This window comes from Zalophus californianus, chromosome 4 (genome assembly GCF_009762305.2).
Source record: "Zalophus californianus isolate mZalCal1 chromosome 4, mZalCal1.pri.v2, whole genome shotgun sequence".
Taxonomy (NCBI): domain Eukaryota; kingdom Metazoa; phylum Chordata; class Mammalia; order Carnivora; family Otariidae; genus Zalophus; species Zalophus californianus.
Genome location: NC_045598.1, coordinates 189,523,600 through 189,537,123, shown reverse-complemented (window position 1 = coordinate 189,537,123; position 13,524 = coordinate 189,523,600). Strand labels below are relative to the sequence as shown.

General features: G+C 57.9%; 1 protein-coding gene across 8 annotated transcripts in view; it reads left to right on the top strand.

Moving 5' to 3' along the window:
* The window catches only part of TSNARE1 (t-SNARE domain containing 1), a 151,493-nt gene that overhangs the window by 48,266 nt on the left and 89,703 nt on the right, over window positions 1–13,524 (top strand). For all 8 annotated transcript variants that reach the window (XM_035727175.1, XM_027573205.1, XM_027573251.1 and 5 more), the window contains 2 exons: window positions 6,502–6,579; window positions 7,349–7,418. In XM_035727175.1, coding sequence (XP_035583068.1) covers window positions 6,502–6,579; window positions 7,349–7,418 — 148 coding nt within the window. The remainder of the gene's footprint in view (window positions 1–6,501; window positions 6,580–7,348; window positions 7,419–13,524) is intronic.

Below are 13,524 nucleotides of genomic sequence, written 5' to 3'. Positions count from 1 at the left end.
GTGTTACAACATTACGTGTCACGTGTTACAGTGTACAACATTACGTGTCACGTGTTACAACGTTACGTGTCACGTGTTATAGTGTTACAACATTACGTGTCACCTGTTATAGTGTTAAAACATTACGTGTTACAGTGCCACCCAGGCTTCTGCTTCTTCTCATATGACCTTTGATCATTTGTGTTTTCAAGGAACTTACCCATTTCATCAAAATTGTGACATTTGCTGCCGTGCTGTTGTCTGCAGTATTCCCTTAGTATTGTTCGAATGCCTGTGTGGTCGGCAGTGAGCCTGCCTCTTTTGTTTCTGACATTGCTCTATTTTGTTCTTGACTGGTCTGACTGCAAGTCTATCAATTTTATTGATTGTTTTAAAGAACCAGATTTTGATTTCATTAGTCTTCTCTATTTATCCAATGTCAAGTTAATTGATTTTTGCTCATCTTTATCATTTCCTTCCTTTTCCTCACTCTGGGGTTAATTTGCTTCTGTTAGATCATTGATTTGAGACCTTTCTTCTTCCCTAATGTAAGTGTTTATTGCTATAAATTTTCCTCTGTGCATTGCTTTACTTGAACAATTTTGTATATATTGTGTTTTCATTCATTCATTGAAAAATATTTCCTAATTTCCTTTGTAATTTTTTCTTTAATGGTTATTTAGAAGTATATTGTTTAAATTTTCAAATAATTCTTTTTGTTTCCAGATATTTTTCTGTTACTAACTTCTAGTTTAATTCTGTTGTGATCATAGAATCTTTTGTATAATTTCAGCTCTTATAAACACACTGGGACTTGCTGTATCCTCTGAAATACAGTGTATCCTCGTGTGTGTGCCATGTGCATTTGTTGGGTGGCGTGTCCTAGAAATGTCACTCAGGTCAAGTTGATCGATGGTGTTCATGTCTTGATACCCTCACTGATTTTCTCTCTGCTGCTCTGTTTACTGCTGGGAGGGGGTGTTGATGACTCTCACTAGAACTGGATTTGTCTGTTTCTCCTTTCAGTTCCATCAGTCTCTGCTTCAGACATTTTCAAGCTGTGGTATTAGGAGCATGCACGTTTAGGACTGTTTTGTCATCTTCATTAGTTGACCCCTTTGGTGCTGCAAAAACATTCCTTTTATCCCTGCTTACATGCGTGGCTCTGAGTTCTCTAATGTTAGCATAGCTGCTCCAGCTTTCCTAGGATTGCCGTCCTAGGCAATGTGTTTTCCAATCCCTTTACTTCCAAGTTATGTCTGGTTTTACATATAAAGTGCTTTTCCCGTGCTCAGTGTATATGGAGTTTGCTCTTGACCCTGTCTCACCATCCCTGCCTTGACTGGAATGGTTGCAGTGGTGCTGTCCACAGGAGCTTTGGTGATGACGGGTCCCGTCCTCTGCACCGTGGCAGCCGCCAGCCGCACGTGGACGGCGCTGGCACCTCACTCGGGTTTAGGCCATTTGTCGTTGGCACAGATGCCGGTACGCTCGGGGTTAAATCTCCCACCTTCATGTTCGCAGTCTGTATCTCCCTTTCTTTCTTTTCCTTTCTTTCTTACTTCATGTTTTTGGAGGAATTGAATGTTGTTAATTTTTCCATTTTGCCCCCACTCGTGGCTCATCAGCGATACCTGCTCGTTTTGTGTTTTTAGTGGCTGCTTTGGAGTCTCTGGTGTCCACCTGAGCTGCTGACAGCGTGTCCTCGGGTCCTGCTCAGGCACTCGGCGTGTGACATGGGAGCTTTGCACGGCCGACTCCCGCTTCCCTTCGGGACGGCGCGTTACTGCTAGCGGGCCTCTTATGGCTTTCACTTTATTTATTTGTTTTTTTAAAGATTTTATTTAATTTTGACAGAGAGAGAGAGAGAGAGAGAGAGAGAGCACAAGCAGGGGAAGAAGCAGGCAGAGGGAGAGGGAGAAGCAGGCTTCCCGCCCAGCACGGAGCCCGACGCGGGACTCGATCCAGGACCCCGGGATCGTGACCTGAGCCGAAGGCAGACACTTAACGACTGAGCCACCCAGGCGCCCCATGGCTTTCACTTTAATAATCAGTGTTCTCTGAGATAAATTTAAAATGAGACAAGGTGTCTGTTTTATTTGCCTTGACGCCTGCCCTCCCACACCGGCTTCTCATGTAGATGCACATTTCGTTTTATCGATTCTTCTGACCTGACAGTTTTCTTGTAATGGTTCCTGGGCGGCACATCTGGCTGGGATGGAGTCTCTCAGCTTTTTTGTCTAAAATATTTCCTTACTTTTCTTCTATTTTTGAAGTATATTTCCGCTGGGTATGAAATTCTGGTTGAAAGGTTTTTTTCCCCTTCTTTTGGCACTTTGCTGCTGGTGCTGCCGCATGTTTGGGTGAAGCGTCCTCCGGATCCCGCTCTGTGGTGGCGTCGTGTGCCTCTGGCCCCTCGGGGACTGTCCTTTTCTCCCGCAGGCTTCCTGCAGTTTGGACTTCTGTGCCCTGGGCTCTGAATTTTTAGTGTTTATTCTGTTTGGGACTTTATGAAATTCTCTATGAAACTCTCAGTTTTTAATTGCGTAAAATTTCGATACTTTTGGTCCTCATTTCTTGAACTTCTCCTTGTTTGTTTGTGGCCTGTCTGTGGCTCCCCTTCCCCTGCCAGGCTGCTGAGTGTTGCCCTGAGGTCCCCGTGGCTCGGCCACCGCGCTCTCCTCGAATCCAGTCCCCTGTGCCCTGCAGCGTCACATCTGCTGCCAACCCCAAGCAGGGGGCCCTTCACAAGGGCCTCTGCGGCCTTTCCGCATGTTCGGTCTCTCCTTGCTAGGTAGATGCACCCCTTCGTGTCCCTCAGTGCTGTTGTAACGTTGACGAATGCTCTTCTCCACTAACGTCATCTCTCTCGTTTCTGGGTCTGATTTTATGTTGGCTGATGTTTCTCATGGTTAGGGGTCACATACGTGCTTCTGCTTCTTCGTAGGTCCAGTAAGTTTTAAAATTGTGAATTTTGGGTGCTTTTGTGCTGGATTTGGTTGTTTTACTTGAGGAGGATTAGACTTTGTTCTAGGGGCAGTGAACTTACTTGTGGGTCACTGTGATCTCTTAGGGCTTGTGATAAACATCTTTTAGGGCACTTCTGAAGTAGCTGCCACCATGACACTCCCCACCCTCCGGAGGTGCGGCCTGTGCGGTCACTGCTGGACGCTGCAGGTGCTCAGAGCTCCTCTCCTTCTCCTGCCCCTGACTCACCGACCCTGCTGGGTGAGGAGGTGCCTGCAGCTCCCTGGTGACCCCTGTGCCCTAAGCTGAGGGGCATCTTTCCCCGTGCAGGCACAGACGTGGGTTTGGCTGGAGACCAGGGGACGGGACGGGCTCCTGGAGCCCCTTCTGCCTCATCGTCTCCCCTCTGTCTCCTGCCCCCAGGGCAGCTGCTTGGACCTGCCAGGCCCCGGGGTCCATCTCCGGACCCAGCAACGCCAGCCCCGCTCCGGCCCGCCCTCCCTGCTCCGCGGTCTGGCCTTGCTCCTGGGAAATGGCCAGGGCGATGCTTTCCCAGGGCTGTGATGGAGTTTGTACGGGATCAGAACATCATTTTCCATCTTTCATGCAGTTTTAGCCATTTTCAGGGGATGGTAATCCTGTTTCCTTATGACAGAAGCTAAAGTACTATCAGGCACCCTGCATTGTGATTCTAGGAGAAGTTGGCTTATTTTTTCTGGTCTTAATTTCTGTATTCCGTTGGCCAGCACATACCTCTGACCTGAGAGTTGCTCCACATGACCCATAGCTGACCCGCCGCTGACCACAGTGACCTTTTTGCGTCTTCCCTTGCCTGTTTCTCCTCTGTGTCTCCTGTGCTGGTGGCTGGCCCCCTCCTACCCCAGTCGTGCCCACTGGACATCTGGGCGTAAGGAGCACGATGTCCTCCCTCTCCCTCCGCTCCTGCAAGTTCAGCCTCCCACAGCCCTACCACCTCTTCCCCGAGGCTCTGACCTCCTCGTCCTGCCTCTGCCCGCCTGGATCCTTCCCTGCGTGGGTCCCCTGGGCTGCGTGCAGAGACCCTGCTAGTGTCGTGCGGTCACCGTCTCACTGCCCACCCTGTCTGACCAGCGGGCCGCTTGGGAGTGAAGTCTGGGCGCACAGTTCTGGGGAGCCCGACCCCCCAGCGGCCCCAGCAGCGTGTTTGTCGACGTGGGCATCTGTCAGGTTTCCAGCCCCTCCCTGTGGTAGTAAAGAAGGGGTTAAGCCTCAGACTCCTCCTGCTGCCACCAGGGCTCCCCCGAGCTGTGGCTCCGTCCCTTTGCGGGTGCCCGTGGTCGGAGGTCACACCCCACGACATCCCAGCAGGGAACGGGGTGAGGCTCTTCCAGGCCAGCAGCTTCCTTGGAAGAACACGAGGGGAAGCAGCACTTGGACGCTCTCACTCCAGGTGAGAACTGGGTCTCGTGGGCCCTCTGGCTGCAGGGGAGTGTCCGAGCTGCATGGCCAGGTGCCAGGACTGAGGAGACACCGGATCCTAGGGGACAGGCCTCAGCCGGCATTCCCGGGCATCGTCTCTGCTGAGGTGGGAGCCCCCACGGCCTCCCTCAGACCTCCGTGAGGGCGGAAGTCTGTGTGGGTGGTGGCCTTGCTGGCCTTGCTGCTGGGCTGGGACATTTGCACCCCCCACGCCCCGTGGGTCTGCAGTATGGCTGACAGCCCCTGCCCCGGTTTCCACGCCCGCCCACAGCATCCTTGAGGTGCACCAGACCCCCTGGGGCTGGTGGCAGTGGCATTGTAGACGGCTGCACCTGCTGCTGTGGCCGCGCTGGCACACCCACGGCCGCTGTGCTGGGGGGCCTCCCGGGCTGCTCTCAGGCACCTTCCCCCCACACCGCAGCCAGTAAGGGGCCTGCTCCCCGAGGGCCCTGCACGGCCTGGTGCTTGGAGCAGGGGCTGGAGAGCTGCATCTGCATCTCCCCCACTGAGACCATCAGCCGCCCTGCCCTGCGGGGTGTAGCTCTCCACCTTTGTAAAGGCTGCCATCCCCGCCCCACCTCTGCCCTTTCCTGGGCCACTTCCTCCATCTCTCTGAGCTCAGCTGCTTCAGCCCTGGATCCGAGACAGAATGTCTCAAAGCCAGTAAGCCGGTGTCATCTGGAAAGATGCACACCCCATGGGGTCAGGAGTACACAGGGTCCTGGGGGGGGACCCAGGGCTGGCCGGCAGGGAGAGCCCGTGGACGGGCTTCCAGAGACGTCCAGAGAAAGACAGCTTTGAGAAGGGAGGATGGGAGGCATCTGCCCCAATGTAACTGGCTTCCAGAATCGTCTACACACAGACTTGGAGGATAAGAAAGATTCTTGGAGCCACGTACTTCCTCTTCTCATTTCACACCGAGGCCAGGGGCCGGGAGTACGTAGAAAAACTCCCACCAGCCTCCCCATTGCGTAGGTGAGGCTGTGGCTCCCCACTCTGGTCCAGGCCGCTGCCCCCTCCGCCCCCTGACCCTTGTCATCATGGACAAATCCCTGTCGATTGCCTGGAGACCTGCCCAGGTCTGGCCCATCCAGGCTGAGGTGCCTGCTTTCCTGGGGGCCGGGGGTGGGCAGTGTAGACACGCATGTGAGTCCCTCCTCTTTGTGGCTGTCACGTGAAGGGTCCTGTGTATTCTGTTGGTGGCCAGTGGCACCCTTTCCGGGTTCTGATATGAAGCCACTGTGAGCATCTTGCACCAGCTTCTTGTGGGCCTCTTTGTGTTTCTCTGTGTGGATACCTAGGGGGCCGTGGCCAGGCCACGGGGTGGGCAGAGCCACAGGAAGGGCAGGGCCGTGTCCTTTAAGGGAGGCAGACCTTGCTGTTGTGGCCACATGTGTGGCCTTCCCGTCCCTCCAGGACTTGGTGGTGTCCACACAATGTTCAGTAGAGTTTTTTAAGTTAAAATTCACACAACGTAAAATTCGCCATGTTAACCATCTTAAAATGTACACTTCATTGGTTTTTAATATCTGCAACGGTGTGTGCAGCCATCACCACGAATAATCCGGAACCTTCTATTATCCCCAAAGAAACTGCATAGCCATTAGCAGTCACCCTGTTCCCTGGCCCAGCCCCTGGCCACCGTGGATCTGCTTTCTATCCCTGTGGATCTGGACACTTCATGTCCGTGGAACCACATGGCACGAGGCCCGTGCCTGCCTCCTTCGCCGGCACATTTTAGAGGTTTAGCTGTGTGGTGTGTCGTTGTCGGGGCATGGACCCCGCTTTAGCACCAGTTGCTGGCTGTTGGGTCCTTTCTGTCCTGTGACTCGTAAGTCTGCAGTGACCACACGCACATGTGTGCAGGCGCTCATGCGGGACCGGGTTCTTGTTTCTCTTGGGTGCGCCAGTGCAGGGGTGCTGGGGCCTTTCTGAGGGGCTGCCCCCTACTTTCCTCCCTTTCTTATGGCTCTGCGTGCCCCGGGGTGGGCTTGGCGTTCCATCCCTGATGCTCTGGGTGAGCCCAGGCTGGGAGGGTGTGACTGCCCAGAGCAGGCAGCTCCATGAATGTGTGTGCTCCCCTCTGCTGTCTTGCAGCCACCCAGGCGGACCCAAGTGACCTCCAGGAGCTGTTCCAGCAGACGTCGGCCAGCGTCTCCCGAATCAGCTGCAGTGGTGAGTCTGTGCCAGGCCCGGTCTCACTCCCACCGGACCTGGCCGTCTTGGGCCACTGAGCATGGCACAGGAGGTCGAGGTGACATGGGGTGGTGGGCATGCCAGCGGCCATCCTCTTACTCAGCCACCCTGCAGCCCAGGAGAGCACTGTGGTCTCAGGGCGGGGCGGGGGTGGCCTGTGCGTCCACTGCTCCCTGCAATCTGGACAAGTGCCCCCCGGGAAGGGGTGCCTCAAAGCCTCCCTCTGACTGGCCGCACGGGCCGCCTCACAGGTCGCCGGGATCAGGAGTGAGAACCCTGTCTCACCCCATCCTTAGCTCCTGTAGACCAGGGGGATGGGGGGTGGCTCGCCATACCCTGTGGGCCAGGGTTGGTGTTTGCCCCTGAGCCCTGAGCTCTGCCAGGTCAGCAGGAGACTGCTGACCAGGAGAGGAGAAAAAGCCGCCTCTCCAGACCTAGGGTGAGGCCCCCAGAGGCAGCTCCCTAGGGCTGGGAGCCTGTGGGCCTGTGCCTGAAGGGCGGGGGAGAGGGCTGTGCCTGGGGCGCTCTGCTGGGGGCATGACTGGCCGATGTGGGGCTGGGGCTGGGCTGTGGCAGCAGCTGTCCTGAACCTGGCTGCTCATGGTCACTGTGGTCTCCTTGGCCTCAGCCCCCATGTCCTTGGGCTCCTTACCCTGTCTCTGCTGGGGGTGGGGAATGTGCTCTGGAATCTGGGGATCAGCCAGTGGGGGTACTTCTGCTCCTGATGCCCATCCCTTTCTCTTGGCAGTGACCTCCTTGGAGCAGAGCCTCCAGTCCCTGGGGACACCGAATGACACGCAGGAGCTGAGGGAGAGCCTGTGAGTGTGTGAGCGTGCGCATGCCCGTGGATGTGCACAGGCGTGCCCTGCACCCACTTGTGTGCCTGCCTGTCCACATACCAGCCCCACACCTGCCGGGACCACATGCACGCCCCACACACCCGAGGGCCAGCCGAGCTCGTGCTCGAAGCCTGAGGCTGAGCTCACACCCAGCGTCCCCCTCCATGGGGCGCACCCATGCATGCTGGTGTCTGCTCAGGTGGGAGACATGCGTCTGCTTGCGTGCTTTTTGGCCCAAATGTGTGTGTCACAGACCAGAGCTCACTGAAGGGGCCTGCACACGTGTGAACGCACCTGTGGACACACCAGGTGACACGGGTGCACCGTGTGCACAGGCAGCTTGCAGGTGGTGGACATACAGGCTAGGTTGGAGTGGGGCTCTGTGGTTTGGTTCTGCCCCTGTGGGGGTGGGGGTCCTGTTGGGCTTTCCTTTTGGGGTTGCCTAGGATGAGGCTGTGCTCCTCACAGAAAGGCTTCTCAGGAGCTGGGTCTTTGGGGAACGAGAAAGGCGATTTCTGCAGGGGGGCTAGCCTGGCTGGCATGGGGCAGGGGGCAGCTCTGTTTATGCCCTGCCACCCAGGGCCTGGTGACACTTCATGAGAAAGCCATGTGATCCCAGCATGGCCCGGGTGGGGAGCACTGAGGGGGAGCCTGAGACCTGCATTTACACCCTCTTTCCCTTTGCCACCTCCTTGCCAGGGGACCCTGGATTGGTTGAGCCTGAGCCTCCTGCCTGGGAAGGACGATGGTGTGGGGCGGTGGACCAAATGTACTCTGAGGGGTGTGGGCTGTGGCCAAGACCACATGTCTCTTCTTGGCATTGATGTCTGTTGGAGAGGCCACAGCCCCTCTTCATCTATTTATCCATTACCCTGTCCATCTGTGTGTCCATCCAGCCACCCACCTGTGCATTCATTCCCTTACCCGTGGGCGCACCCACCTGTCCATCTATCCACCTGGACATCCATCTACCCACCCACCCATCTACCCACCCACCTACCTACCCGTCTACCTGTCCAGCCACCACCTACCCACCCATCTATCCATCCACCCATCCATGCATTGGTTCATCCATCCATCCATCCACTACCTGTCCATCCATCTTTCCTCCTGTCCATCCACACAGGCTAGCTGGGACCACTTCTGCTGAGTTCGGGGGTCCAGAACTTAAGGCAACTGAGGGTCCTTTGCAGGTTTTATGTACAATTCTGTTTTTAATTATTTTTATCTCTTTTTTTAAAATAACATATTGTTTTCTGATTGTGAAAATAGCATATGTTCATTATAGGAAATGTGGCCACACAGGATGTCTGAGGAGGCACTGTTAACATTTCGGTATTTCCTGCCAGCCTCTTGTCAAGTCCTTACGCATTTTGCAGAATTGGATTTCAGTGAATAATGTTCCGGATCCCGCTTTTTACCGTTAGGAATCTGGGGTGCGTGTGCCCTTATTACACACTAGAAACATGCTCTTCAGAGCTGCGGAGGATACTGTTGAATCTGGGTAATTATCGAGCTGAGACTCTGAGCCGGATCTTCGGGCTCTTCCCATTTCTTAGTTCCTGGGAACAGTGCTGTGGTGGATCCTTCTATTCACGCCTGTTTCCAGGTTGGGTCCCTGGAGCGGTGTCCCCTGGGTTGAGCGGCTGGCATTTTCAGGGCCCTGGCCCCTGAGCGCGTTTCCAGGGCTGCCTTGCCCAGCTGGCTGGAGGCTGGTGTCACCGGCGTGGGTCTGGAGAGGAGAGCTGGCTCCTGCACCTTCCTGCCTGATGCCAGGCCTGCCTGTGTGATGGAGTGTGGTTGGGACCACTGCCCCCGTTCCTGCCCCATCGACCTCAGCTTTCAGATCCAGCAACTCTGGCTTTGGCACCTTCCTGTCCCCCCCAGCCAGAACCCCGTTCCCACCAGAGCCCCTCTGCTTGCAGGGTAGCTCCTCACCAGGCTGCAGGCCTCGGGCCTTCCAGGACCCCTTTCATGGTGGAATTTGTGCATATCATGGATTGTTAGCATTTTTAAATGACTGAGGCCAGTGTAAGCTGCCAACTCTGGGTTTTCTCCATGTTGGCAGTCAGTGGTTTTTTTATTTTGTCAAGGAAGGACTGAAAAAAGTTCACTATCATCCATTATTGCCCTTATTTTACAGAAGATAAGGCATTTCAGTATGACAGAAGCGGGTGGGCTCTGATCTTGGGAGAGAGGACATTCCTTTAAGATGAATACATCTAGTGGCCTAAGATCCTCACAGAGTTGAGCCTGATCTTCTCGCCTTGCACAAGACATGTGTGGTCTTTGGCATTTGTGTCAGGATTCTGAGCGGACCCCGCCTTGGGCGCTGTCATGGGTTCCCCGGTCGGCTGAGGTAGCCAGGTTGGAGAACTCTCTCCCCTGTGGAGTGAAGCTCAGTGGCCGCGGGACCTTGTCTATCTGTTTGTCTCTTGGAGGTGTCACCCGGCCTGCTGTGGAATGGAAGGATGGGTGTTCCAGGAGCCCTGTGTGAGCAGTGTGCCTGTGGCCAGGGGCCTGTCCCCTCAGCCTCCTGAACGTGCTGTGGGACAGTGCTGGCTCCAGTATGTAGGGCCCTGGGCACAGCATCAGGGTGATGGGGCTCAGCCCTCACCTGGCTGTTGTTGGGCTGTGTACACAGCAGGCAGAGAGGCTTCTTCTGGGCTGGATGGGGACGGCTCCCCAGCTCTGGTGCTCCGGTGGTCCCAGCTCCTCCGAGCGGGCATGGGGCTGGACCGCACTGCCTGCCTCTCACAACATGCTTGAGTCCCGTGGTGGTCAAAGTGCAGACAAGCTCTCCCTTGTCTGTCTGTTGCATTGGCATCTGTGAAGGGGCCTGTGGGCTTCGGCCTCACTAAGGCAGAGGGAGGGCCTGCGTGGGGCCTGGGAGACACCAGGAGAGTGGTCATGGGGGTCCTGGAGGCTGCAGTGGGCTGGGTGCCCCGAACCAGGACCGGTGGACCTTGGGGGCAAAAAGCAGAGGCGGGGTGTGTGGGGGTGCATGCCAACCCCTCACCTCTCACTTTTCCACCTTCACGTGGGCCATCTCTTCCTTTAGTGCCCGCCCAGTGCCACCTCCCTCAGGGGCTGCTCCTCAGCTCCCTCCACCAGAAACACCTTGACTGCTGTATCCCGCACCCGGGGTGACAGACAGCCCCAGGGGCAATGTTTGGGAACATGTCTGGAGGCCCATGAAGCAGGGGGGTGCATGGGCCATCCTGCTGTCCGGCATGGCCTGCCTCTTCTACTCCAGAGCCCCTCCCTTAGTGTGCCCCCCCCAAGCGCCCCACGGTGGCCTCCCCCCATCCCGCACCACACTCCCTGGCACCCCACCGTGTCTGTAGCCTGGTGCCCTGGCCAGCTCAGCCCTGGAGCCATGTGCTGACAGGCTGGGCAGTGGGGCATGGGGGGGTCAGCCTGTCCCCTCCTGGCTGTGTGACGTGCAGTGTGACCCGGGTGTCCCGGTCTTTGACGTGAGGACCCAGACCCTTCCAGCTGTGTCCTGTGGGAAGGAGGCAGTGATGGAGTCCGTGCCTGGTGCTGGGCTCAGCCCCGCAGAGATTCAGTCCGCTCTGGCTGCAGTGGGAGGATGGCCCACAGCAGGGGTGCGGGTGGAGGGAGCCGTGGGGGATGGAGAATGGCCTCGGAGGGTAGCAGTGCTTCTTGAAGGGTACGGCGGCTGCCTGGGCCCTCAGCTCAGGAGCTCTGCTGTGGTCCCCAGAGCCCCGAGACCCCCCCCGCCCTGAGTTGCTGGAGGGTGGCCTGGCCGGGGGGTGGGGGTGGGGGAGCAGAGCTCTGCTTGGAGTCCTGTGTGTGGGCGCTTGCTGATCACCGGGAGTGTGGTGGGGCCCCTGCCCGGAGGCTGGACTGGACGGGGCAGGTGTACCTGGGGGAGGGTGGGTGGTCTGGAGCCCTGACCCGTCCTCAGGGGGCCATGGCAGAGCCTCCTCCTCCTAGGGACCGGCCTCACCCACCTGCCTCGCCGGGGTGCGGGTCCTCATTTGACGGTGGAGGCAGGTACCTGGCAGGCTGCCCCTGCCCCCGTGCTGAGGGCCTAGTCCTGTCCCTGGAGCCGGTCTGCGGGTCGCTCCTGCCGTCGGCACCTGTTCTCCATTCTCGCCCAACCCGAAGGCACCCCTCCCTCTCCCTGGTTTGCAGCATGGGGGTGAGTCTGTGTTCACCAAGGGGGCTTCCCGCCTGGAGAAGGGAGGTGACCACCCAGTGTCCCACCCCTAGTGTGGGACACGGGACGGTCTCCCTGGGATGTTCTGACCGTCTCAGGTTTGTGGGGGCTGCTGCATGCGTGTCTTCTCACTTGACCCTGTGCAGGTCGAGGTGGCCCCATGTGGGGTCCCACGCGGGGGTGTGTGTGAGAGGTGTCTGCTCAGGGTCTGCCCGATGCTGCCTGGGGGGTAGGGCTGAGGTCTGGGGTGGGGGGCAGGGTGGAGGCCCCGGTGGGTGGTTGTGGGGGCAGGGCAGAGGCCCTGGTGGCGGGATAGGGCCCTGGGGTGCCCCTGGCTCCGAGTGGGCAGCACCTTCCTCCCCTTGGCAGGATTTGTGTCCGGATCGGCTCCGAGGTGATCAGGGAGGCCTGGATCACGCTAATCCAGCACTGCATGGGGCTGAGGCTCTTGCAGGGGCCTAGTGCTGACAGCCCAGGGCTGCTGGGGAGGCACCGGGCAGGCTCTGTCTTCCTCCTCCCAGAGCTCAGACCAGCCGGATCTGGTGCCACGTGAGCTGCTCATTCCAGCCCGGTCACACATGCACGTGGCTGCAGAGACAGAGCCGGAATTTGCTTAAGAACTGGGGTTGGGGGGACACACTTCCAGCCCTCGCTCTGTCCTCTGCTGTCAGAAGTCGTCCCCGGTGGCATCGGCCCCCATCATCTGGGCTGACCTGAGATCTGCCGCTGACTCCTCAGAGCCGCCTCGGGGTCCGGGGCTTCCCCGACTCCGTCAGAAAGCTGAGGCAGGAGAGGGAGGACTTTCCCGGGCTGCACACAACTGCTCCCTGGGAAGTGGGGGTGCCGGCACCTGTCATCTTAACCTGGGGACGCTGTCAGGACTTGGGCGTGATGTTCAGCTCCGTCTCTAGGGGAAGCCTGACAGCAGCCCTGGGGCCAGACGCGCGGCCTGGAGGCCGGTGGGACTGAAACCTCAGAGCTGGTGAGCCCATTTGGCAGGTGCTGTGAGGAGGCTTGTGTTGGCTTCAGGATGTCTGGGACTCAGCTGAGAGCACTCAGAGCTGGGGTGCCTCCGCAGCTGGGGCTGGAGCATCTGGAAGCTTCTTCACCACTCACGGTCAGCAGACCGATGCAGAACTGACCTGGCATGTCCCCCGTGGCATCCGCATGTGGGCTCTCCTGTGGCACGGCGGCCCCCCGGGGGCTGAACTTCCTCAGCTCAGGGCTCCGGAGCAGATGCTCTAGCGAAGAAGGTGCGGTTGAGCCTGTCCCGACTCAAGGAGAAGGGACCCAACCCCACCCCTCAGTGGGAGCGGTCAGAAGCTTTTGCAACCACTCTTCAAACTGCTGCAAACTCGAAAGCAGCAGTGGGCATGTTGGACGAGCCCCCGAAGTAGCAGCCTGCCTGGGGTGGGGGGGGGGTCAGTGAGGTGGGCACAGGCCAGACCACGTGGGCCTTGTAGGCCTGGCACATGGCTTGGGCTTTATTTCCAAAGCAGTGGGAAGCCAGTGGAAGGTTCTAGAATGCAGTGGCATGATGGATGGCCGTGAAGGCAAGTTGGAGGAGGAGGCGGTCACTGTGGGTGGAGGGAACTGCAGGAGAGGCAGGGAGGATTGCCATGTACGGCCTGGACAGCCGCCCCCTCGGCCTGACAGCTGTCCCTTCAGTCTGGTGGGTCAGGGGCTGAGCTCCTGCCGACTGGTGACCCGCCCCCCCCCCCCCCCCCCCCCGACCCCAGGCAGCTGGGACCCTTGAGCATCCCTGATGGCCACACTGCTGTGCCGGGGGATAGCCTCGCCCCTGCCTGTGGGACTGCGTAAGGGCAGGCCTGGGTGCTTGCCTCAGGGGCTTTGGACTGATGAGCACATGCTGGGCACACGCTGGGCCCACAGAGCACG